Below are 24,696 nucleotides of genomic sequence, written 5' to 3'. Positions count from 1 at the left end.
GAGAGTCTGCCCCCCACCCTGGTGACACTGGGTGGGGGCAGTGCCTCATGCCACGTTTTTTGGTCCCGCCATTTTCGATGTTCCGGGTCGTGGTCGCCACGGCTGTTTTGTTTTAAATGAGGGGCCCCTCTTTGACTCTGCAGGGGTTCTCGTAGAGTGGGACCACTGCCCCGCCCCTGGGCGGGATGGAAAACGCCGAAAGGGCCTAAAGAACGGCTTCTTTCTTAATGGGGCCTTCTCCTTCCTTGCCGCCATTTGCGGTAGTGACGTGCTCTTGCCGCCTGTGGCGTCCTTTATCATGACATCCAGTTTGGGGCCGAATAGTCTGTCTCCCTCAAACGGCAATTTCGTTAGCGCTATTTTGGACGCTGTATCCGCTGACCAGCTCTTCAGCCAGAGTGTTCTCCTTGTCGCTACCGATGCGGCGGACGCCCGGGCCACAAATTTGGCTGCGTCAAGCTGAGCTGTGCATACAAACTTATTTGCCTGTATGATATTATCTGTCAGCTCGAGCAACTCGCTTGGTGGAGCGCCTGCTATGATGTCTTTCCGTAATTGTTTGGCCCAGGCTGTGGACGCCTTACTGACCCATGCAGCCGCAAATATCGGTTGCAAGGCTGTGCCTGTGGCTTGAAACACTGTTTTTGCCAAGGTGTCCAGCTTCCTGTCTTGCGGGTTCGCTAGCGTCGCTACTTCGGCTGTTGGCAATGCTGTGCTCTTAGCTAGTCGTGACACGGGTGGGTCGACTACTGGAGGTACCGCCCAACTCTTTTTCAAGCCCCCTGGGAACGGGTAAGTAATTTCCCAAGTCTTCCCGGGTTGCCTGAATTTTTTATCCGGGTTCTGCCACTCCTTGTTAAGGGCTTCCGAGAAATCCGGGTGGTCCGGAAAGACCTGTCGTGATTTCCTCTGTCGTCTAAACGACACCGTGGACGGGGCCGTTTCTACTGTTTCTTCCGTAACCTGGAGGGTTTCCCTTACGGATATCACCAGGCTGTCCATTAGGCTGGCTAGGCGTGACACTTGCTCTTCGTCTAGTTCAGACATTGACGAGGCATCAGAGCGGTCGTAGTCTTCCGACCCACTGCCCTCACCTGCCGTTTGTGCCGTGTCATGGGATGCCCGAGAGCACGACGCTCGTGGGGACTCATGGTGAGCCCGGGCCTGTCTTGTAGAATATCGGGATCGCGACGAGTGCCGTGATCTATGATACGTATGCACAGATTCTCTGGAACCGTGGGAGCCGCGAGAGTCCCCGGACCGCCTGGACCTGGGGGACCTACCTGACCTCCTGGTGCGCCGTGACCTCCGGGGGGAGTCCTCGCTACTGCGGGACCTCCTCCTCTTGCGTGTCCTCCCTTGCGCGTATTCCGAGGAGGACGCGTCGGAGCTAAGCTCTAACCGGCGTAAAATTGCCGCAGAGGATGAGGCCAGGCCGGAAACGGCAGCAGCCAGGGACCTTGCCCATTGGGGCTCGGGCCCTGGCTCCACAGGGGCGGCGGGGGGCACCGGAGTCCCTGGGGGAGCGCGTGCCGTGGTGCACCCCGCGCAGCGGGGGTCGGTTTGACCGTACGCAAATTTAACGCTGCATGTAGAGCAAGCGTAGTGCTTCACCCTCCCCTTGGCCGGGCTGGAACCCTCTGATCTGGGGTCAGACATGGTAACACAACACAATTTGCAACTGGTGGGTACCGTTTACAGGAATGCCTGCAGGGGGGGGAGGGGAGGGCGAGGGGAGAACACCGCAAAGTGCCGCCTTGGGCAAGGCTTACCCGGTCTGGCAGCTGTTTGTGCGGTTCCCCCGGTCCAGCTGGAGCCTCTGGTCCTGACGTTTGAATGTTGTCGGGAGTCGACGCGGGTACACACACACGACCTCGTAGCGTTGGTGACCCGGCAGGCGTTGTGGCAGGGACTTGCTGCGGCGTTGTCACTGCTGCTGGTGCCCGAGACAGGAGGTGCTGCTGCTGTCCGGATGCTTCTCCACAGCAGAGGGACCCTGCAGAGCCGGATGGCTGGACGGCTGCTGCTCAGATGGGCTGCTGCTCAGGCGGGCTGCTGCTCAGGAGGGCTGCTGCTCAGGCGGGCTGCTGCTCAGGCGGGCTGCTGCTCAGGAGGGCTGCTGCTCAGGAGGGCTGCTGCTCAGGAGGGCTGCTGCTGCGGGCTCGGGGAGCTGCACAGTGCCAGGCTCCGGCGTGCGTGTAGGCAAGCTGACACGCTGTGCTGCAGAGAGCGGCCATTCTTTTTCCTGGCTGCCCTTTTTAAGCTTGCCGCGCTCGGAGGGGGCGTGGCCTGGCCGGGAAGCGTCCCCGTGACCCGGAAGTGACGTCTTCCGGCCGTGACGACGGCGCTCCGCCCCCCGGAGCGCCGCGCCCGGAAGTGGCTTGCCGGCCGGCGCCTCGGCGTCCTGCCCTGCCCTGCCCCGCTCCGCTCCGCTTCTATCCCTGCCAAGGGAGAAACTGCCGCCGCTGCTGCTTCTCTGCCGTCCGAGAGTTGTGATGCCCAGGTAACCTGCGTCTTGTTGCCGCTGCCGCCGCTGCGAGGAGGGAGTCCCGAGTGATTATTTTCTGGTGTTGTTCTGGGGGCCACAGCCTGTCCACACGTCGACAGCTCCAGCAGTGCTGCCCCCTACGCGTCACCGTCAGACAGTGCGCTACTCCAGGGAGGGGGAGCCCTATGGCTGGCGGGTAACCGACTCGGATGCGCATTGCATGGTCGGGCCCCTTTTTCTTCTCTGGGTGAGACGCCGCAGTAGTGGTGGAGACACCCCCTGCCTGCGTCTCCCCCGGGAGGCCAGTAAAGCCAGGGAAAAGCCCCGACTCCCCGGATTCCCGCGAATAGCTTTTCCTACGTCTGCCTCCTAGCAGACACTAAGCTAAAGACTAATTAGCTGAGTGCCTGCAGGGGGGGATATAGCCAGCGGGGAGGAGCTAACACTTTTTTTGCTTAGTGTCGCCTCCTAGGGCAGTGGCTATATCCCATGGTCTAGGCTGTGGCCCCCAATGATACGGACGAGAAATGACTGGTTTCCAAGTGCGATATCAATGTCGCACTCACCCATGTAACCATATAAATACAGCCTCAAGGTCCAGGAATGATTACTATGGAGGTCACCAATCAGCCAGTCATACCTTCTCATCCCTCAGCTGTCCTCTCAGGTCTTCCTCGCCCCGGTTCTTCCCTTCGTGGAGCTCCCTCAGCTCCTTCTCATACTTGGCTCTTATACTTAGCACCTCCTTCTCATGCTGGAGCTTGATATTTCCCACCTCTTCTTTGTGCCGTGCCTTCTCCTGTTGCATTTCGATGGCCATCTCATCCAGCATGCCTTTCCTCTTATCAGCGCTCTGCAGGAAACAGGAGCGTTTGTCATCTACCAGGTGTGAAGACGATGAAAATGGAAAAGGAGGATGCAAGAAAACTAAGTACCTTTCGGGCTTCTTCCAGATCCTGCTGCAGCTGCTGAATCTCCTGCTTCTGTTCCTGTAGTTGCTCCAGAAGTCGGCCATTGGCGCGGCTGGACTCCTAAACCACAAGAGAGAGAAAGGAAACTTGAAGGGGAGATTATGGTTTGTGTAAATGAAGGTTAGTCAGAGTGTAACGAAACGTTCTCAAGTTTTCTAACACAAATCCTGTAACAATTTCTCATGGTTCTCAGGATCTCTGCTTGCTGTCATTCAATATGAACCTTCATTACCTACTTGCAGTCCGGATCAGTGATGAACACCTCGCAGTTATCAGAGCTGTGCCTTGTAATAAACCCTCACCTGTGTTATCATCACATGGCCAGGACACACTTTTTAATGGCTATGAAAGTAAATAGTAAAGCTTCGTATAGATGGACAGGTAGCAGAGATCTTAAAACAAAAGGTATAACAGAAAAGAGTATAAGTTTCACTGTACAATGGAAACTCTTTATTTGCACAAACCATAACACATCTTTAACCCCTTAATGACGCGCCCTTTTTTTCCATTTTCGTTTTTCCTTCCCCCCCTTTAAAAAAAATCCTAACTCCTTTATTTATCCATTGACGTCGCTGTATGAGGGCTTGTTGTTTTTTGCGGGACGAGTTGTATTTTTCATCTGGCGCTATTTATTATACCATATAATGTACTGAAAAACTTTTAAAAAATTCGAAGTGGAGTAAAATAAAAGTGACGTTCCACCATTTTCAGTGCGTCTTCTTTCTACTGCAACAAAAATGACCTGATAACTTTATTCTACGGGTCAGCACGATTACTACGATACCAAACTTTTTGTTTTTGGCTGTAGTACTTTTTTTCAAAGACATTTAATTTTTTTTTATTATATTCTGCTGCATCTTCTACGCCCAATAACTTTTTTATTTTTCCGCCGACATAGTTGTGCGAGGGCTCATTTTTTGCAAGATGTCCTGTAGTTTACGTTTTGGAATACGTATGTCTTTTTGATCACTTTTTATTGCATTTTTTCTGGAAGACAGCGTGACCGAAAAAGTTCATTTCCGGCGTTCTTTTTTTTTCTTCTTTTTTCGGACTGCGTTCACCGTGAGGGGTAAATAATGCACTACTTTGATAGATCGGACTTTTATGGACGCGGCGATACCAAATATGTATTTTTCTTTTATTACTTAGATAATTTTATTATAGATATGGCAAAAGTGGGGCGATTTAAACATTTAATACTTTTCTTTTTTACAATTAATAAAGCTTTATTGATCTTATTTTTACTTTTTTCTTTAGTCCTCCTAGGGGGCACCAATATGCGATGCTTTGATCGCTGCTATAGCGTTACATCATACGGCGTTCTGACAGGCAGTCTATCAAGCCACCCCACGGGGATGGCTTGATAGGCAGTCTCCCAAGACAGCCCTGGGGCCTTTCAGAAGGCCCCTTGCTGCCATGACAAGTTTACGGCTCCCTGCAATCTCACCGCGGGAAGGGGAGTCAGAATTGACAGCGGCATTTAATGGGTTAATAGCCGCGATCAGTCGTGCAGCTGATTGCAGCCGTTGCCCACGGATGTCAGCTGTAATAAACAGCTGACACCCACGCTGTATAAAGAGAGGTCACCACGCGATCTCTCTTCATTCATACCCCAACGCTGAAGGACGTAAATGTACGTCCAGGAACGAATAGTACGTCAGGGGGTTCTGATTATTATAGGACAAGTTGGATATTAAAAATAAAGAAACACCAATACTCATCTTCAGCTGCCGCGCGTTTCAGTCTTCTATTTACATCGGCTGCAGCAGTCACGTGGGTTGTTTACTCGAGTGACCGATGCAGCTGATAGAAAGTCTGACAGGGACGTCGTCTTTGACATCCTGTAAACCTGCCCATGGCTTCTACATTAAAAGGCCACATGACAGGGATAAGGGATGTCAGCAGGCCTTTTGGCTGAGTGACGTCACTTGTAAGATACGGGTGTCTCTATCAGCAACATGTAGAAACTAACTTTTAATTCCAAAAGTGCCATGAAAGGAAGAACTGCTCCCTCGGAGTGCCCTCGGTACTCTCCACTGAGCTTCTGCACAGCTTTGATTGACAGCTGTAGCGTCCGATCAGGAGACAACTATGGCTGTCAATCACAGCTGTGCAAAAGCTCAATAAAGAGTGCCGAGGGCACCTCAGGGAGCAGTTCCTTTCTTCGTGACACTTATGGAGGTGGCAGTGCTGGGGATTAAAAGCTAGTTTCTATATGCTGCCAATAGTGACACCAGACAGACAAGTACGCTCTAAAATCGCACCTATATAAAGCTGTCAGCGGTTGTACAGTGTCAATACTGCTGACAGACACCCTTTAAACTGCTTACTGAACATTGCAAACTTTAAATGCGTATGCTATGTAAAGGCGACATTAACCCCTTTAGGACCGCCAAACGACTATAAATGTCCTGCGGTCTGCAGACTCAGAAGTCGAGTCCACTCAATACCTGGCGGCTAGCAGCCATTCCTGCTAGCCGCCAGTAACTCCCACAATCAGAGTTAGCTGATTAATGGTAACTTTAACATTAAAAAGCTAAAAAAAAAAAGTTTTAAAAGACTTTCTATACAGAGACTTAATCAGTGAAAGTTACAGGCCCAAAGCCTGAGGCTGCACTACTGTCAGACTGATGACAAGATGTCCCCTTCTGATTTTTATCAGGCACAGTTTAGTCAAACAGACCTTGTGGAGATACAAGGTCACACCGGGTGTAGAAACTACACCTGACAAATCAGAAAAGGACATGTGGCCCATGATCATCTCCCGGTGGTGCAGCCTCAGTTTTAGGCCTGTAACTACAGCTGATCACACCCCAAACATAGCAATTTATTGATGATTTGTGAGCCGTTACAATGACTACACAACAAATACAAAAAAAGTAATAAAGTAATAAAAAGGACCTTGATGGTATATGAGGGTCCAACTAACTTCCCTTATAATTGGCACATCTACCCTGTGATTACCACGACCAGCTTCAGGGTGCCCATCCACATTGTGACTGATGTGCGGTAACAACATGTGGATTACCAATAATTGACGGTCTGCACCCAGACCTGAGATTATTTCAAGTGACAAGTCCAGATGGAGGTCGGCAAGGACTGGTGATACGCATGTGATTACTGTACATGAACCGCAGCCCTCCAACTGGAACACCTCACCTGCAGCTGGGTCTTCAGGTCCTCTCTCTGGGCCAGCAGCCCTTCCCTCTCATTCTGCTGCTGCTGAAGTTCTGCCGTCAGCGCTGCACTTTGGTCCCGTAATAAGCTGAGCTCCTGAGTTCTAGACGTCTGAATCTACATAATAAAGGAAAGGGGTGCGATGGATTTTGGTAACATTAATATCAGGCAGGTAACATAGTACTGTGTCACACATAGTGAGGTGAGGGGTAGCCGTGCGGACCGTCGGGTGGTAATTAGGTGCAGAATATGTGGGAGGGGTGAGCAATACAGTGCGAATCATGGATAATCGAAGACAGAAGCAGATGGATGTATTTGAGATTGTACACATGGAGAACACATTCAGCTTCAGAGCTTCGCTCCACCTCAAACCGTAGCAGTCACATTAACCTTCAAAGTTACATCCACGCAACCCCTCCAATCTCTGTATGTGAAGCTGCGCCAGATGCTGCAAATGACTTATTCTATAGAGCGCCGCAGCACCTTCACTCTGCCAATTATGGGGGGTCCTAAGATTCGCCCTCAATATATTTCTGGGATAACCCCTTTAATACTTCCCTAGGAGGTATGAGAGCAAACTGCACTATATCATATCACCAAGCCGTCAGGTCGCTGCCTTAACCCCTTCTCACTCCAGAATGAAAGTTTACATCCTGGCTGGGGTGGGGTTCCCGCAAAAGGATGTAAACTTATATCCTATGGATGGAGAGAGATCAGAAGCTGAGTCCGCGCCATCTGCAGCGGAAGCTGGCTGTGACTGGGTCCCGCTGCAATAGCGGGGATTGGTGAGCACACTGATTCCCACTGTGAACCCCTTGCATGCCGCGATCAAAGATTGCAGCACGTAAAGGATTCACAGAGGGAGAGCGCTGTATCGCGTAATCAGCCCTCCGCCATGTAAACGTGGAGGGCTGATGGGTTGACAATGGCATCCAGATCTATCATGGCCTGTAATTGCTAGCGATAATGCATTGCATTACAGAAGTACTGCATTGTATTATCAGAGCAATCATAGGATGGCTAGTTCAAGTCCCATAAGATAATATATCTATTCTTTTCTATAACGAGTCATGGCAAACCTAGCTGCCATTGTCCTGTGTCCGCTAGCTATGGCAACCCATCGGCCCTCCACCATTGGATAGCAGATGGCTGTTGACGTCACGGAGGGAACTCCCTCCCTCTATTAACCTTGTACATTCTGTGATCAGCATCAGGGATCGGAGTTATCTGTGATCCCCTCTGTTGCCGTGTGACACGGGCTGTCAGCTACAGCCAGCTTCTGCGTCCTGCACCCATGCCATCTTTCCCTCCCATGAAGTACATGTATGTCATGGGGCAGCAAGGGGTTAAAGGGCCACTAACCTATATACACAACCTAGAGTTATCAGCATTATAAGAGAAGCTTTCCATCCATTCAGTGGCGTTAATCAATATTCAGCCGGACACTTATTGATGTCTCTTAGGATCTGGCTACATGCAAGTATGATAACATGCAGTACACAGGATTGAGAGGATTCGGGTCGGTTGTGGTTCTTCTTGTGATTGGATGTAATACCTGCTCCAAGGCGGCTAGGTTGGTACGCAGAGCATCGTTCTCTGACAAAATGTTGTCAACTTGCTCCTGGCTCTCCGCACTTTGCCACGCTACCTATACCCAGAAAGGCAGCAGTAAAAGAGAAGTAGAGGCAAGACGACAGGAGAAGAACAGGAAAGAGGAGAGTTCAGTGACAGAAGTCGGCACTTCGCATCACCAGACCCTGTCCCAGTGGTCTACCTACCTGCTCCTGCAGTCCTTGAAGGGACTTCTCATGGTCTTGTTTCAGGCTCTGGATTTGCTCCTTCATCTCGGCACAGGTCTGTAAAGACAGAGCTTCATATGAGGCAGCGTTCTCCCATCAGCGGCTCTCCAGCTGTTGGAGGACTACAAGACACAGCAGCCGCAGGCTATGGTGAGGGCTGCAGTTTCCCAACAGCTGGAGATCCCTGATAAAAGGCAATGTCTGCTCTAGAGCATTCATCTGTCACTCGGTTGGGAGCGGTTTTCTCAGGGATGTACAGGGCGTTTCACTGGAAGTAGAAGCCTTATTTCGGGTCCTTGTTTGTGTAGGACTGCGCTCCTTTTCCCATAACTGGGGTGGGATTTGTGTATATTACTTGCATTAGTAGTTAATCCTCCCTCAGATCTGCCTGCTCCGGGGTCGTGTTCTTCACCATCCAAGATGATTGATGCAATCTTCAGACTACATACCGTATTTTTCGCTCTATAAGACGCACTTTTATCCCCTCCAAAGCGGGGGGGGGGGGGGGGGGGGGGGGGGGGGGGAGTCGCTGCGTCTTACAGAGCGAATGTGTCGGAAATTGGTTGCGATCGCCATTTTTAGCGCCATCGTGAATTTAACGCGCAGCCGCAATTTAGTTAGTGCAATTGCGTGTTAAACTTGCGATCGCGCAAACAAGTGTGCGATCAGTCAGACGTTTTCTCTCTTCCCCACTGCCGCCCATACGTACCGCTGATTGGTGATGAGCGCCAGCGGGTACTGCTGCTGCTCCCCGCCTCCACCAAACGGCTTCTTCCCTTCCTCCTGCTGCACACAAGCGCTGCTTTGACATGGAGCGCTGTTTTTTCAGACCTCTGCTGCTTCTTCTGCTCCGTCGCCCGGCACTAACCCTACGCTGTTCAAAATATTTTTTCCCTATTTTCCCGCTCTAAAACGGAGGTGCGTCCTATAGTCTGGTGCGTCTAATAGAACGAAAAATACGGTAATCCCTACTGGTAGACTACCAATGCAATATATCATCTCTCTGACTGGCCAGCGCTGCTCATGTGATCAGCACTGGCCAAATGGCTGCAGCATTTTGGATGACTGAAAACAGGGCTCCGAAACTGGCAGACTGGAGGGGCGGCAGAGAAGAACAACCGCAGGTAATACACCCACTTCCCTTTCTGCCTTGGGAGAGTTTTTTGTCCTGAAATCAGAGGATTCCTTTAAACATGTATTTTAGTGGCAGTTTGTGCTAATAATGTGAAAAACACACTATTTTTAAAAATATATATATTTTAAAAAGCCCATATAAATGGTATAAAATGAAGCCCTATTATCATGTATATTGGAAAAACTAACCCTGAAAAGTTCATAGCCTCATGTGCTAAAACGTAGCAGGACGACTCCTGGTCATCAACAGGTTAAATACATTTTTGACAAACAATATGCAGCAAATGAAACACGAAATCTTGCGATATGAAGGAATTTCCCAACTGATCCTTAGATGAAATCAGTCCTGTGTTACCTGCTGAGCAGCATTCAAGTCCTGCTGTAACTTCTGACTCCGTAAGTTGGCAGCTTTCAGGTCTTCCTCTTTCCTCTGCTGGATTTCCTCTATTTTCGTTCTTGTTTGGAGACAGTAAAGTCACAACCCGCTGGTGATCAGCAGCGCCCCTCTCCCAGCCCGGGGATCATGCACTCACCTGCTGTCGTTGTACAAGGCCTCCTTGTCTGTTTGGAGACGTAGATAGCTGGAGGGGAAGAGGAAGAGTTAGGAGGACTTTACATGGGACATCTGAAAAGTCACCCAAAACAGTCACCAAGGTGTACGAATGACCGATGCATGCATTTACAGAGTGGTTGTTCTTCGCTTATTCTTCAATTACACGCCATCACTGAACGAATTGTTTGGAGCATTTACACGGGCTGAAATATTGTCTGCCAACCAATTAGAAGGGGTGACATTCTCTGGCAGACATGTACATGCAATATCCAAGGCACGCTCATGAACTGCATATGAAGAAGTGCCAGCAGTCTTCGAGTGAGATAGCTCAGTAGCCCAAAGACCAAAGTTAGAGACAGACTGTAGCAAATCTTGTTTTTTCAAGGACCATTTGAGGATTTTTTGCCCCTATTTATGTAGCTTTGGGAACCAATGAGTGTTAAATGGGAGGGCAAAATGTTCCAAAAAAAAGGGGGAGCCCATCAGCGTTCAGCGAAAGGCCATTCCAAACAAGTGCACACCGCCCTGCAAAGTTATAGGCTAGTCGTTACAAATGGGAAGATGGAACAATGCCTCTACAGCGCCACCTATTACAAGGCAGCATTCCTGCAAGTCAATTTCAGACCTTGTAACAATGACTGGAAATATAAGCTAGAGCCTTCTCCAGAAAGAAAAGAGAATCATGCGCCGTTTTGGGGGGTTTTGCCCCTCATCAGTGTACATTAAGCTGCTGGCTGACTTTGGCTTATATTATCAGTCATTGTTAAAAAAAAGAGTTTTAAAATATCAAACATTGACTTGCAGGAATACCTGCCTTCCAATAGATGGTGCTGTAGAGGCATCGCTCTATCATTCTATTTGCATATTTCCCAGAGGAGCATTATAAGACTCCTCCCACCTTCTAGATGGTCTCCCTAAGGAAAAACTGTACCTCTCCTGACCATGACATTGGCTAGCCATTGAAAGACAGCTGACCTGTTTACACCAGATGATAATCAACCAGCGACTATTCTTAGGTGAGCTGACTGGAAGTGATTAGTGAATGAATTCCCGATCGTCACCTGGTTGGTGGCTGTGTTCACATGGGCCACCTGTCACTTACGTTCGCTCTATCAAGCGACTATTCAGACAATAGTTGTCCCGTATAAAGCCTCTCTAATGAAAGAAACTACAGCTGAAAGCAAAGTTGGCCAAACAGTCCCATACACCCATCATATGTGTAAGGGAGAGTGCCAATTCTCCCCTGATGGCATATGTTGGGGAAGATGAAGATTGGTTAGTTTGATTACAGCTGCTCAATCCTTTTGTTCTTGGGAAGATAATTTGCCATCTTATGGTCTGGCAGCAGCTTTTTTCCCCTCTACATTCAGAATATATGCACGCTTGGCCGAGCTGAGAGTAGGAGTATAGTGGGGTCCGGTGAAATAGCTGCCGCCCATATGAGCGTTCAGCAGACTGCTGACTGATGTGTATGGGCAGCCGACTCTTCTCTTCCCCTTTTTGAGGAGGCATTTAGTGGGAGTAGCTGCTCTCAGCCACTAAGAACGGAACTGTCACCTAGAAACTAATTTTCAATCCGCCACCATAGCGTTAAGTGTTGTAACACAAGCAGGACAGGACAGACCTTCGTTGTATACAAAATAAAGGGTTTTTGCATTTGCAGAAAGTCTTACTTTAAAGGTTGTGTAACGATTATGAAAATATGCCACCTGGAGTCAAAAAGGCATAATGAGCCCTACGAGTGAGTGTGTCACTGCCTAGACCCGGCCTCTCCTCTCATTTGGTGCTACCCCCTTTGTCTTGACTTCACAGGTAAGAAGCAGCCTAAGGGGGCACGAAACGTGCAGAAGATTGCAGCGCTGAGATCAAGACAAGAGAGGGAGTGGGGTGGTGGTGAGTAAAAGGAGAGGATGGGTTTAGGCAGTGATGCGCTCACTCGGAGGGCTCGTGATGCCGCCGTCTTTGACTTGAGAAGGATCATTTACCAAATCGGCACGCAACCTTCAAAGTAAGATTTCCTGCAAATGCAAAAACACTATTTTTTGTTATATAGTCATAACTGTCCGACTTGCGTTACACCACTTTACGCTATAAAGGTGGATTGAAAATAATGAAATAATTTACCAGGTGACAAGTTCCCTTTAAAGAGGTGCTGCCATCTCAGACTTTCATGGGATATCCATAGAATATGCCACAAAAGTCAGATAGGTGAGGGTCCCAGAGGTCAAACCATCTCTATTTCTGGCCCAACCAACCCCTGGCTTGGCTGTAGAAGGTTGCCCAGGCCGGTCAGGATTACAGGAACAGCTGAGCAAGTTACTCTACACTGTATCCGTAGCTCTGATAAAAGCCTAAGGCAGTTACGCAAGCAGCCTGGGACAGCGAACTAATGACACATAGTAGCTCACGGCGCTGTTTGTGTAACTCCCACTGACTTCTATTGGAGTTAGGGAAGCAGCAGAGCCCAGCCACGCTTAGCTGTTTCTGTCCTCCTCGTACGAAGTGGTGTTTGTACTGTGGCCATAATTAGCCGAGATGGAAACACCCCTTTAAGTTTATACGGATTTAAGTCTTATAAGAAATTTCATATTTGATGTAGCAAGCATTTAAATGTATGTTCTCACAGCTCACATTACCAAACTGATGACATTGTGTGGTTTTTATGCAGCCGGCTTTCTCCATCCATCGCTCTCTTACCTGTCATGTTTCTTCTTTAACTTTTCAGATACCTGTCAAAGAGAAAAAGTAAAAAAAAAAAAAGTCAGGATAATCACATAAGTCCAGTAATTTGGTACGGCTCGGGTGCTGGTTATCAGAGATGCACGTGAGTATTACCATGTAAAACCGCCGTAACACGCGACTACATCTGTCATATTGCGAGTTCCATAGTACATTCATTACAGACCCCCCATTGTTTTGGATTGTCCATCACAACAATCAGCTGAAAGGGGTTGTTCAGGACTTCAGGTATTTTTTTTTTTGTTTTTTTTTTTTATTTATAACCTATCCTCAGGATACGTCATCAGTAGGTGACCGGCGGGCGTCTGTTGCTCAGGATCCCTGCCCATCAGCTGATTCCTGGCACTGCTGTCAGTATGGACAGCCCAGGTATTGCAGGCACAGCTCCTACTGAATTCAATGGAAGCTGTACCTGCAATACCAGCTTGAGCCGCTGCACTACAAACCGTGCGATCTGCTTACTGCTCTGTACGTACTGACAGCAGTGCTGAGAATCAGCTGATCTCTGGGGACCCCGAGTGCCGGGCCCCCAGCCAATTATCTATTAATGACCTATTTAGAGGATAGGCCATCAATAAAAAATAAAAAAAACTGTTGAAGTCCCAGAGAACCCCTTGAAGATCACACGGTAGTATCAGATCACAGATCTGGCTTACAGTGCAGCATTTAACATGGGGCAACTATTGTCTGAATAGTTGCTCGATAGAGCAAGGTAAGCGACAGTTATGTGTAAACACCGCCATCAACTGGGTAACAAGCGAGATTTCATTCACTAGTCGCTTCATCGCAGAGAATCGCGGCAAATCATGGCATGCCGCGATTTAGATCTCGCGAGCAGAGAAGCGCTATGATTCTACGCTCGTGAACGCCGGCCCTGCGCTTTCCACAGCAACACTATGGAAAGCTTTAGATAGCGTAATACGCCGGCGATTCGACAGGAGCCCTAAGTGTTCACCCGAGCGCTTTGCCCCTTTGGCTATCTTTATTGTCTTTCAGTTCTTTAAAGCTGCTGAAGATGGACGCATCGATATCTATTAAAGTCTACACGCCCATCTCCAACAGCTAAGAGCCGACAGCTAATGATGACAGCCGAAGGGAAACAGCACTTGAGTGAATGCTGCTGCCTGCATTTCAGTGATCAGTGGGGGTCTCAGCACCCGGACCCACTGATCAAAACTTTTTACTTGTCTTTCTGACAAGTCGAAAGTTTTGGGGTTTTTTTCAAACAGTGCCGTTACTCTTTAACCTTCATTTTTATAGACGCTTTATCAGATTATGCTGCCCTCATACCTTTGTGTTTTCCTCTTGAAGCTTGGTAATCTCTCCCTGCATAAAAACAAAAAGAACATCAGATAAGAAAAAGTTCAAGAAACAAACTGCCAAACTGCTGCTGAAGCATACTGCAGGCCCACGAGCTGCACTGCCACCAGGAGAAGAAGAATGCCAGTCTTAGCTCTGGGGCATATAGTATATTTTTCTGTGCACATCAAAGGTGGCATACAATGTTATCTGGTCATTAAAACAGCCTGCGGTTACATCAACACCCCCTCCATGTAATGGCGATGAGTCACATGACCCATACAGAACAGGTGTGACATTAGGAGTAACTGCTGGGGTGCTACTACATACAAGTATTACGTTTCCACGCAAGACTGTAATTGGGTATAATTTTCAAGGGAGTGGAGGAAAATAATAATGTGACTCCACCTGGGTGAGAATGGAAGGAGATGTCCTTTATATATCCAAAAAACTTCTGATTAAAGCGGAGGAGCAGAACTACAGTTTTAGACCTCCCACCGGCCCCCGCGGCTCTGCACTCACCTGTAGGGTGTTTATTTTGTCTCTCAGCAGTTTGTTCTCTTCCGTCTGCGTTGCCAGTTTCAGCGTTACACCTGAAGGAATAGAGGGGTTTGAAACACAATAGTTAACCGTTTTCTCTCTTGCACGCAAAAAAATAAATACATTTGACGGAGGCCCAACTTTTATGCTAGAATTGCTTAGCAATAATCAGTGAAAAATAGAGTGCGCACAGATGTCCTCCGTATGCACTCAGGGTTTTGGGGTTCTTTTCTGCACACCTATTGATATCAATGGGCGATTCAGGTTTGAGAAATGGACCAGAACAGGACATGCTGGGATATTTTCCTTTCTTGTATAAAAAAAAAACTGCATGTGTGAATAGCCCCTTTAACTTTAATGGGTCCATGTGCAGTCAAGTTACACACACAGACAGCACATGGACCGAAAATACATCCATGTGACTAAGCCCTTAAATGTGCTGACTATTTGAGTCTGAGTTTGTCTAAAATCCACCTCCAGGTAGGAGGATGACAAGACTGATCAGAGGCTGCTCTATGCTTTCCCTGTACTTTACACTACAGCTCTGCTTCTTCAGGTTGGCTGCTGTGTACAAGTACAAGATCACCAGTTTTTTTTTAACATGTTACAATGAAATAAGAATATGATAGTGATCACAAAGATGCCCTGTGTATGGAGAGTATAGGGCTAGGACATAAAGAGACATTCATCTCTCAGACACATTTTCCAGGAGGATCACTTTCACCCAACGCTACTAGATGTTGTCCTTTAAAATGATTTATAACATAATCAGCATTTTATTAGATTAGGAAACCATCTTCTTCATATCGCTGTAGTGTGATTTGTACTGCAGGGCTGACTCATTCAGTAAGGGTCGCCCACTCACCTTGCAGATTGTCATCTCTCAGCTCCCAGCTACTGGACTGCTCGCCATCCTGTAAGAGATGATAGCTCTCAGTCCCTTAGCGCAATGACTAATTATAAGCCTGCTTTTACAGTCAGAGATGTCGGCCCGATGTAAGAAGCATGGATCAACAAGCAAGTCAAGCGGTGCTTTATTTTTTTTTCCACATTGGCTGAAAATCAGCCCACGGGTACATAGGCCAGCTGTAGATCTCGCATAAACTAGCAGATCAGCCAATGAACATTCGTTTGCTAGTTTATTGGCTGATCGTTTGTCCCTTTACACAGCCTGATTATCGGGCAAATGAGCATTTTGAGGAACACTCAAGCCCAGTAATCGGCCAGTGTAAAAGTATCATAAAGGACATTACTAGTGACACTATCTATTTGTAGTTCACCTGCTGTGTATTGGTCTGTCCATCTGGCTGTGCATCCTGGGCCGCACTCTCGTGGACTGTATGACTGGTGCGGAGGCCGTTGGCCTGTGGTTCTTGGCTCCTCAGTGACGCCATTTCCTTCTCATGTCGTTCCTGAAGAGCTGAAAGGCACAGATTAACAACTGGAATTCCAAATCAGAAATTATACATAAACTCACCAAGCTAAATTAAAGGCCTTTCCCTCTAATATACTGCGTTATTAGGATCTATTCTTGTCTCTTTATGGAAACGCTGGGTGACATCCAAGTTGGCTGCCATTACCGCACCCACAGAGGTTGTCATTCGGTTTCTCCAGACAGGTGAATGGCAAATCTACTTCAAGGGGTTGTTCGGGGCTTTTTCTATCAATGACTTAAGGCCTATTTAGACGGGGCGAGTGTCGGGCAAGCAATGCCCGACACTCGTCCCCGCACATACTAGCTCCCGTGCATTGCTGGCTCACAGCGGGGTGCCAGGAGGAGATTTCTCTCCTCACCCTCCCCGCCTCTCCCCACTGCCCTAACGTAGCGGCCGTTCAGCACTGAACAGCTGCTATTTACACTGAGTGATCAGCGATCTGCTTATCGTCCATCATTTATGCTGCATAAACGATGGAGGATCAGCTATTCGATCAGTGTTCAGTGTAAATAGCAGACTTCAGTATTGAACGGACGCTATGTTAAGGCAATGGAGAGGGGCAGGGGAGCGCGAGGAGAGCAATCTCCTCCTGGCATCCCGCTGTGAGCCAGCAATACTAGATCCCGTGCATGTGCACGGAAGTTAGTATGTACGGAGTACATAGTTTGCCCAACACTCATCCCGTCTAAATGGGCCTTTATCCTCATTGATCAGTTGGGGTCCACTGCTTGGCACAAATTCCCAGCACCACTGTCAGTATGGAAGTAGATAGCGCTGTCCATTTTGCAGCGGCCTGGTTGGTACTGCAGGCACAGCAGCGAGCAGCGTCTGCAGTACAAAAACCGGGCCAATGCACTGTTAACAGCGCTATCTACTTCCAGTGCTGTCTGTACCAATAGCATGCCAGAAATTTAGCTGATCAGTAGGGATCCCAAGCAGGAGACCCCCACCGATCGTTTACTGTTGACCTATTTTGAGGCCTCCCTCACACAGGGCGTTTGCAGAAACGCAGCGTTTTTCAACTGATCAGCTGATTGATGAGGATCCTAAGCGGCAGACCCCAGCTAATCAACTACTGATGACATATCCTGAGGGCAGGTCATCAATAGTATTTTGCATGGCTTAATTCAGCATGGTTATGGGGTAGGGGGATGTATCAATGGAGAACTAGATAAATTTGCCATTCAGTACTGTGGGAAATCTAGATGATAACCACCACGGAAGTAGTTATTTGCCCAGACAGGATGGCCCATATACAACATAACTAAGGCTGTGTGTCTTACAGCTGATAGTCCTCTGCAGTGCGGTGTTCTCAGCCTGAAGTCGCCTCAGTTCTCCTTCTGAAGCCCCGGGGATTCCCTCCTGAGATGCGCCACCTTCTTTTAGCTGCTGGTTTTCGGTTTCCAGTTGCTCTATTTGGGAACACAGCTATGTACAAAGACATGAGTGAGGAGAGATGAAAGAATAAAGCCCACCCTGGACCCCCTCCCCTCTCCGGCTGATGTCGGGGTACCTTGGACAGCTCCTGCATCAAGGTGCTGTTCTGCAGCCTGAAGTCGTCCTCCTGACTGTGAAGCTTTCCTTGCAGCATTTCATTCTCTCCCAACAATGCATCCACCTCCTGTAGAAACAGCAAGCAGATACCTTACACTTGGGCATCAGTTACTGCCACGCTGCCAACCATCATCATAAACCACCGGTGCCCCAAGTCAGTTGGTACAACTCTAGCACTTTGAAGATCACACAGCACAATGGAGATCTGTAATGGTCATACGGATTATATAACCCCCAGAACAAGAAGACAAGGAAATGTAAAGAGAATTACACCCCGTTCGTCGTACCTGCGCCTTCTTGCTCTTGCTGAGAGCCTGCGAATAGAAGAGCAACATATGTAAATTACTGCGACACACTACAAAACCAAGACAACATATAAGCCATCGAAGCAAACGCATCCCATGTCACAGGACAGGAGTCGCCGCACACATCAGGCCCCATTGCACTATGGGTTTCTGGGTCTACACCGTTGATGACCTATCCTCAGAATAGATTACCAATAGTTGATCGGTGCTTGGGATCCCCACCAATCAGCTGATCGAAGAGGTCAGGGTGCTTCTGTGAGCGCTTTAAATGAATAGGACTGAGCTGCAATACCAGGCAAATCCTCTATACAATATACGGCGCTGTTCCTTGTATAGACTGAAGTGACAGTGATTCTCACCTGAGCCCACTGTCACCTAAATCAGCTGAGCAGCGGGGATTATGAGCGGCCAACCGTCACCAATCAACTATTGATTACCTATCCTGAGGACAGATCACCAATACTGCTGTCATGGATACAGCCCCCACATTTACAGCACTGACCTTCTGCGCCTTCTGGTACTCCCTCTCCATGGACACATGTTTCTGACGAAGAGATGCAAGCTCTGGAAAAAAAAAATAAAACGTATGAAGAAATGAGTCTTTATACCCCGAGCGCGGCTTACAGGGGCGACCGAGGCCGCGACAATACAGGAAAGAGATCTCCCACCTATATGGAAACCGCATTACTATGGTACAAGGGATACAAGATGGCACCGGTAATGCCAGGCTGGACCTCTTCTCTGCCCTCGGGTCTGTGGAAGAGCAGAAAACCTGAGAGCCACCGGCTTGCTATGGACAAGGATCGTCAACCATAGGTAGTATATGCCTAGCAACCGATCTGTCAGACAAGACTCCGCCTACAAGAGTCATCTCATTCTTCTAATAAGTGATAAGAATCGCTTTAACCCCTTCCCATCCACATAATATATATATATACATCATGCGGTGCATGGGGCGGGCTCAGGAATTGACTCCGCTCTATAGCGGGCAGCTATCAGCTATTCTGTGATAGCTGACAACTGCAGTCATAGTTGGCTCTGATCGTGGCAGTTAACTGTTTAGATGCCGCGTGTCAGTCAGAGGTAATGGAGAGGGGGGAAGACCCCTTACCATGCCCTATCGGCACACACTGCAACACATTGTAACCCGGAGCTTACTGAAAGCTCCCAGGGCTGCCATGCATAGATGACTATTAAGTCCTGCCTGCGGCAGTGCTTAAAGGGCAACATTAAAAAAAAACAAAAACATTCAATACTGCAATACTTGCAGTATACAACAAGGATGACTGCAGGTTCAAGTCCCCTGAGGGGACTAAATGGAAGTTTAAAAAAAAAAAAGATTTAATAACGTTTTATTGTAGCAGTACAAAAATGTAAAAAAAAAACTTCTAATTTTTCCCATAAAAGAATCTAAACAACCTAAACAATCTACAACCCCCCCGATATTACCACCGCCATGTCTGAACTATTAAAATAGCACAACATTCAATCCAGAAGAGTGAAGGTCATTTAAGAAAAAAAAAAAAAAGTATGAAATGTCAAACTTTCTCAAAAAGGTATATATTTCCCAAAATGCTACTAATAAAAATGACAACTCACTCTGCGCAGCCAGAAAAAAATAAAGCCGCGGTCTTAGAATACGGCATCGGGAAGCAATCTCTGCTTCATTTATCAATCTGGCATCACCGGAATCGCACCGACCCGTAGAACTAAGTTCATCTATCACTGAACTGCACTCTGGATGCTGTAAAAACTAACCCCCCACCATCTCCCCCCCACCAAAAAAAAATCATGCAAATGTTTTCTTCATTTCCGCCCTCTTAAAATTTTTGAAAATTCCTCTGATACATGAAGGGTGTTATTAAAAAATACAACTTGTCCCACGAAAACGAGCCCTCAAACCGCCGCGTCAGCGGAGAAGGGAATGACTGACGGCTCTTGGAAGGCGGGACGAACAAAGTAAAAGGAGTTCTGATGAAGGAAAGTGAAGAGTCAGCAAATGTGACCACAGGGTGGGGGATGGGCGCTCACCCTGGTTGTTCTTCCGCAGGTTGTCGGACAGCTGGTAGTTCTGGGTCCGCAGCTCCAGGAGTTGAGCCTGTTGGAGAGAGAGGGGATATACAGGAGCGTTAGAGACGAGGCGCTGGGGCTACGGGATATAAAGCGCTGATTGTGGGGGCGGCGGTTTCGCAGGATGGTACAGTGACAGCGGCTGTCCGTGGGCGAGATGATTTCTTTTTTTTTTTTTTTAATGGATCCAAATGTCTGAAACCAATAGAAGCCGACGTACTCATCCGTTCGCGGCCCGGTGATCCGGCGCTGCAGCCCCCGTAGTCGTGTTTATGACCAACGGCCAACGCCTGACTGCTGCAGCCAATCAGAGGTCTCAGCACTCTTGTGCCCTTCTCCTGACATCACTGGTCAGACGCTGGGGGCCAGGAGACTGGCATGTGACTGCCGTGGCATCCGATTGGCCGCAGCGGTCAGGTGGTAAGCGTTTATAAACAAAGTTCCAGAAGAGCACGGGAGCCGCAGCGCCGGATCGCCGGGGGATGAACGGGGGAGTGCGGCTGCTTTTATTGTTTTAACACATTGGGATCCTTTATTTATTTTTTAAAAATCCTCTCACCCCTGGACCGCCCCTTTAACTTCTCTGCATGTTAACCCCTTAGGAATTGGCCTATTTTTGCCAGAACCGCGTAATGCCACAGGACGTAAGTTTACGTCCTGGCAGGGTGGTAGTTAACGCAACAGGACGTAAACTTATGCCCTGTGGTTGGCACGGGCTCAGAAGTAAGCCGGGTCCATCCTGCAGCGGGAGCCGACTGAGTGACGGCCAGCCCCCCTACTACAACGGCGAGGATCAGTGAGAACATTGAGCCCAAACGTTAACCCCTTACATGCTATGATCACAGTAAGCATGTGCTCAGAGCTTTTCGGGTTCAAGTCTCCTACAGGAATATTAAAAATGCAAAAAAATAAATAAGTGTTAAAAAAAAAACATAGAAAAGAAAAAAAACAAAAAACTTTTTTTGCACACTTTCCCCTTTGCATAAAAAAAAAATTAGAAAAACAAAACAAAAACACATATTTGGCATCATAGTAACCATAACGACCCGTACAATAAAGTGAAAGAGTTTTTACTTAGTGTTTCAGGTGACTTGAAGATGTGATTGTTCGATCGCTAGGATAGTACACTGCATTACTTATGTATTGCATTCTACTAACCCTATGATGGCTGCCTATTAGACTCTGCCGGAGGCGGGGTCTAATAGACTGAGTTACATGCCAGAATTAGAACCCATTGGTACCTTGTGATCACATTGCAGGCTGCCAATGGGTGACAGGACGCCCCCTGCCATCTGCTTACATGCTGCAGTTGCTATTGTGGCATGTAAAGTGTTAGACTGCCAGGATGTGACGTTTCCTGTTAGAGCAGAAGCCCGGCTGTCAGCAGTCAGTCAGTAGGCCGCTTATACACGGGCAGAAGCCCGGCTGTCAGCAGTCAGTCAGTAGGCCGCTTATACACGGGCAGAAGCCCGCAGCGGAATCCGAGCCTGGCATCCGCGCGCACCTGTATTTTCTTCTGAGCACCCTTAAAAAGATGTATATGCAGGTTTAAAGCCTATTAGCGGGGTCAGTAAAAAGGCGTATTAGCCGTCACTAAGGAGTTAATAATGACTGATAACAGGGAACAATAGTTTGCATTCAGGAGTCCAAAAAGCAGTCAGAATGCAGAGATTGCATTCATGCTCACAGCTCAATGTCAGATCGGGTCACACGCTGGCGGTGTGACCCCCCGCAGAATGAATCCTGCGGTCATGTGACCAGGGAGTGCTGCGGCATGCTGGGAAGGTCAGGGCTTAGACGACTTGGGCCAAGTTTGAAACTTATCTTCTATCCTCAGGATAAGTGTCTGCTGGGACCCCCATGATCATGAGAACGGGGGTCTCTGTGTGAATGGGACTGATGGAGGTAGCGGAGTGCTGCACCATTTCCCTTTGGCAGTTCCATAGAGATGCATGCTCTGCTGACCCTCCATTCATACAGGGGGGCACACGGACACCCGTCCTCATGATTATGGGGGTCCGAGCCGTAGAACCCTCACTAATCCTGTGGATGGGGGATACGTCTCATACTTGGTCCAACACCTTTATTTAGAGGCATGTAGAGAACGTGGCAGGACGACGAGCGATAACCTGTCATTACAGCTCCCATAGGGGGCAGCACCCAGCTTCCCAACACCCCTGAATGGCATCTCTCGCCAGTAATACATTCCGACGCGTAACTAGCAAATCTGCCACCCAGGACTGCAGGGAAGCTGGGTGACAGTCAGGTATGCCAGCGTGCAACACTGGGGGGCATTCACAATTTGATTACAATCTAAACAGGAACCAACAGCCTCCATCCCCACAACCAGCGGTGCCAGGTTATGTGGGCATCACCCAGAAGACATTCCAGCTCCTTACTGTGAGGCACGATGGCACCCTGTGGGTACCAGCATATTACAGGTATCCAGGTGACCGTACAGCTACCTGGCCGTCCGATGACAGCAGGAGGATCTCATATGACATATATGTGCCAACCGTACATGAGGGCACGGTCAGCGGGAGGACAGGGCATCACTGATTGGCATACGACGATATGGATATTTAGTGATACGACATCACAGCTACACGGGCACATAGTCATTTATGTAGATACTGACAGCGGGTATATGTAGGTCCGGCCTCTAGCAGATGGGCATAATAGTAACCTAGCACGCATGTCAGGCATCACTGATATCACTGGCACACTAGGCATAAGTGGCAAGAATGTATGTCATCATTGGCACACCTGGTGGGCATATGTGATATCATTGGCACACCTGGTGGGCATATCCATCACCAGTGGCACACTTGGAAGGTACATCTGTCATCACTGGCACACGTCAGGCATCATTAGAAACACCTGGAGGGCATGTCTCATATCATTGGCACACCTGGTAGGTACATCTGTCATCTAGCTGGCATATCTGTCACCACAGGCACAACTGGAAGTTATGTCAGTCATCAGTGGCACACTTGCTGTACATGTCCGAAAACATGGGCACACCTGGTACACATGACTATCCACACTGGCACACATGGCATGCATGTCAGACATCACTGATATCACTGGCACACCTGTCATATTTACCTGTCATCACTGGCACCTTGGGGGCATCTCCTATATCACTGTCAGGTATATAAGTCAGCACTGGCACACATCTAGGCTTGTCGGATATCATCAGCACCCCTGGGAGGTACTTCAGTCATCACTGCCTCCTGGTGGGCATATCTGAGATCACCAGCACACCTGTCCGGCATCATTGTGGGCACTGGCACATCTGGCAGGCATGTCTGTTATCATTAGCAGGTATGAACACCATCTCTGGCACACCTGGCAGGCATCACCGGGGGGCACTGGCACACCTGGCAGGCATCACCGGGGGGCACTGGCACACCTGGCAGGCATCAACGGGGGGGCACTGGCACACCTGGCAGGCATCAACGGGGGGGCACTGGCACACCTGGCAGGCATCAACGGGGGGGCACTGGCACACCTGGCAGGCATCACCGGGGGGCACTGGCACACCTGGCAGGCATCAACGGGGGGGCACTGGCACACCTGGCAGGCATCACCGGGGGCACTGGCACACCTGGCAGGCATCAACGAGGGCACTGGCACACCTGGCAGGCACGTGTTAGTATCATTTGCCCACCTGGGAGGTACTTGTGTCACCACTGGCACCTGGCAGGCACATCTGATATGATGGGCACACCTGGAACTGGCGCTGGCACATAGCATCACAGGGACCCTGACAAGGACTGCCCAGCACTCAGAGCCCCGCAGCGAGGACCGGCAGCTCGCCCTCCTCCTTCCTCCATTCATCTCATTGTGTGAAGAGCCTGACAGCCACTGCACTCAAACCTCCTTCGTCAGACACACATGACGTCATCGTGTTGTTTATCGTGACGTCACCCGCACAGGCCTGAGCGCAGCGTTACCTGCATCCGCTGGAACTCGTCCTCGGACAGAGCCTGCGCCATCTTCCTGTCACCCTCCGCGGACACCGGCCAATGCACCCCCCGCTTCCCTGTTCAATGGTATCGTCCAGCCCGCACCATAGAGAGAACCCGACAAGAGACAGGAACTGGGCGCTACCAAGGAGGCTGCAGCCCGTGGGATAGACCGACGGAGCGGCGAACGCTCGCCACCTGCTGGTGCTATACGGCACTGCAGGAGGATTTAGTCATTGCCCATGATATTCTGAGACACCAACTACTGTATGTAGGAGTTGCTCCCCAGCAGGGAGGAAGGTGAGCAGTGCCGAGGCTGCAGAGGCACAACTGCTTTATAATAGAGCAGCTGGGTACAAGTACAGAGACCTCTCAACCCTGGAGCTAAAGAACAAGATGCAGATTCAGGGACAGCAAGCAGAGGTCCTGAAAATGGTGCAGAATGCAAACTCAGAATAGAACTTTCCACTTTTATCCCCAATTTGATAAACCAAAAAGTTGGATAATCCGGCACTAAATAGTGCAGCGTCCTCACAGGATGAGACGTAAATACTGCGCAAGGAGGAGCAATAGCGTTTTTTTTCCCGTTTTTTTGTTCTCTACTTTCAAAAAGGCCTAACTGCCATGTATCCTTCGCTGTGGCCGCCTGCGGGGTTATTG

At 48.9% G+C, this 24,696-nt stretch overlaps 1 protein-coding gene across 2 annotated transcripts in view; it reads right to left on the bottom strand.

Annotated features, from left to right (window-relative positions):
* Positions 1–24,211, bottom strand: part of GRIPAP1 (GRIP1 associated protein 1) — a 95,060-nt gene extending 70,849 nt beyond the window's left edge. The window contains exons 1-18 of one of the 2 annotated variants that reach the window (XM_066580450.1): positions 24,025–24,211; positions 20,027–20,093; positions 18,498–18,559; positions 17,978–18,004; positions 17,650–17,757; positions 17,420–17,564; positions 15,981–16,120; positions 15,566–15,614; positions 14,683–14,753; positions 14,152–14,187; positions 12,820–12,851; positions 10,103–10,150; positions 9,925–10,024; positions 8,415–8,492; positions 8,192–8,284; positions 6,619–6,753; positions 3,424–3,519; positions 3,129–3,341 (exon numbers count right to left, since the gene is read on the bottom strand). In XM_066580450.1, the coding sequence (XP_066436547.1) occupies positions 3,129–3,341; positions 3,424–3,519; positions 6,619–6,753; positions 8,192–8,284; positions 8,415–8,492; positions 9,925–10,024; positions 10,103–10,150; positions 12,820–12,851; positions 14,152–14,187; positions 14,683–14,753; positions 15,566–15,614; positions 15,981–16,120; positions 17,420–17,564; positions 17,650–17,757; positions 17,978–18,004; positions 18,498–18,559; positions 20,027–20,093; positions 24,025–24,066 (1,542 nt within the window). In that variant the 5' untranslated portion in view covers positions 24,067–24,211. The remainder of the gene's footprint in view (positions 1–3,128; positions 3,342–3,423; positions 3,520–6,618; positions 6,754–8,191; positions 8,285–8,414; positions 8,493–9,924; positions 10,025–10,102; positions 10,151–12,819; positions 12,852–14,151; positions 14,188–14,682; positions 14,754–15,565; positions 15,615–15,980; positions 16,121–17,419; positions 17,565–17,649; positions 17,758–17,977; positions 18,005–18,497; positions 18,560–20,026; positions 20,094–24,024) is intronic. The other variant, XM_066580451.1, reaches the window with a different exon arrangement.
* Positions 24,212–24,696: the final 485 nt, after the last annotated feature.

The sequence above is a fragment of the Eleutherodactylus coqui genome, chromosome 10, assembly GCF_035609145.1.
Source record: "Eleutherodactylus coqui strain aEleCoq1 chromosome 10, aEleCoq1.hap1, whole genome shotgun sequence".
Classification (NCBI taxonomy): domain Eukaryota; kingdom Metazoa; phylum Chordata; class Amphibia; order Anura; family Eleutherodactylidae; genus Eleutherodactylus; species Eleutherodactylus coqui.
The sequence above is the reverse complement of the archived record's forward strand: the minus strand, read 5'-3'. Positions and strand labels throughout refer to the sequence as shown.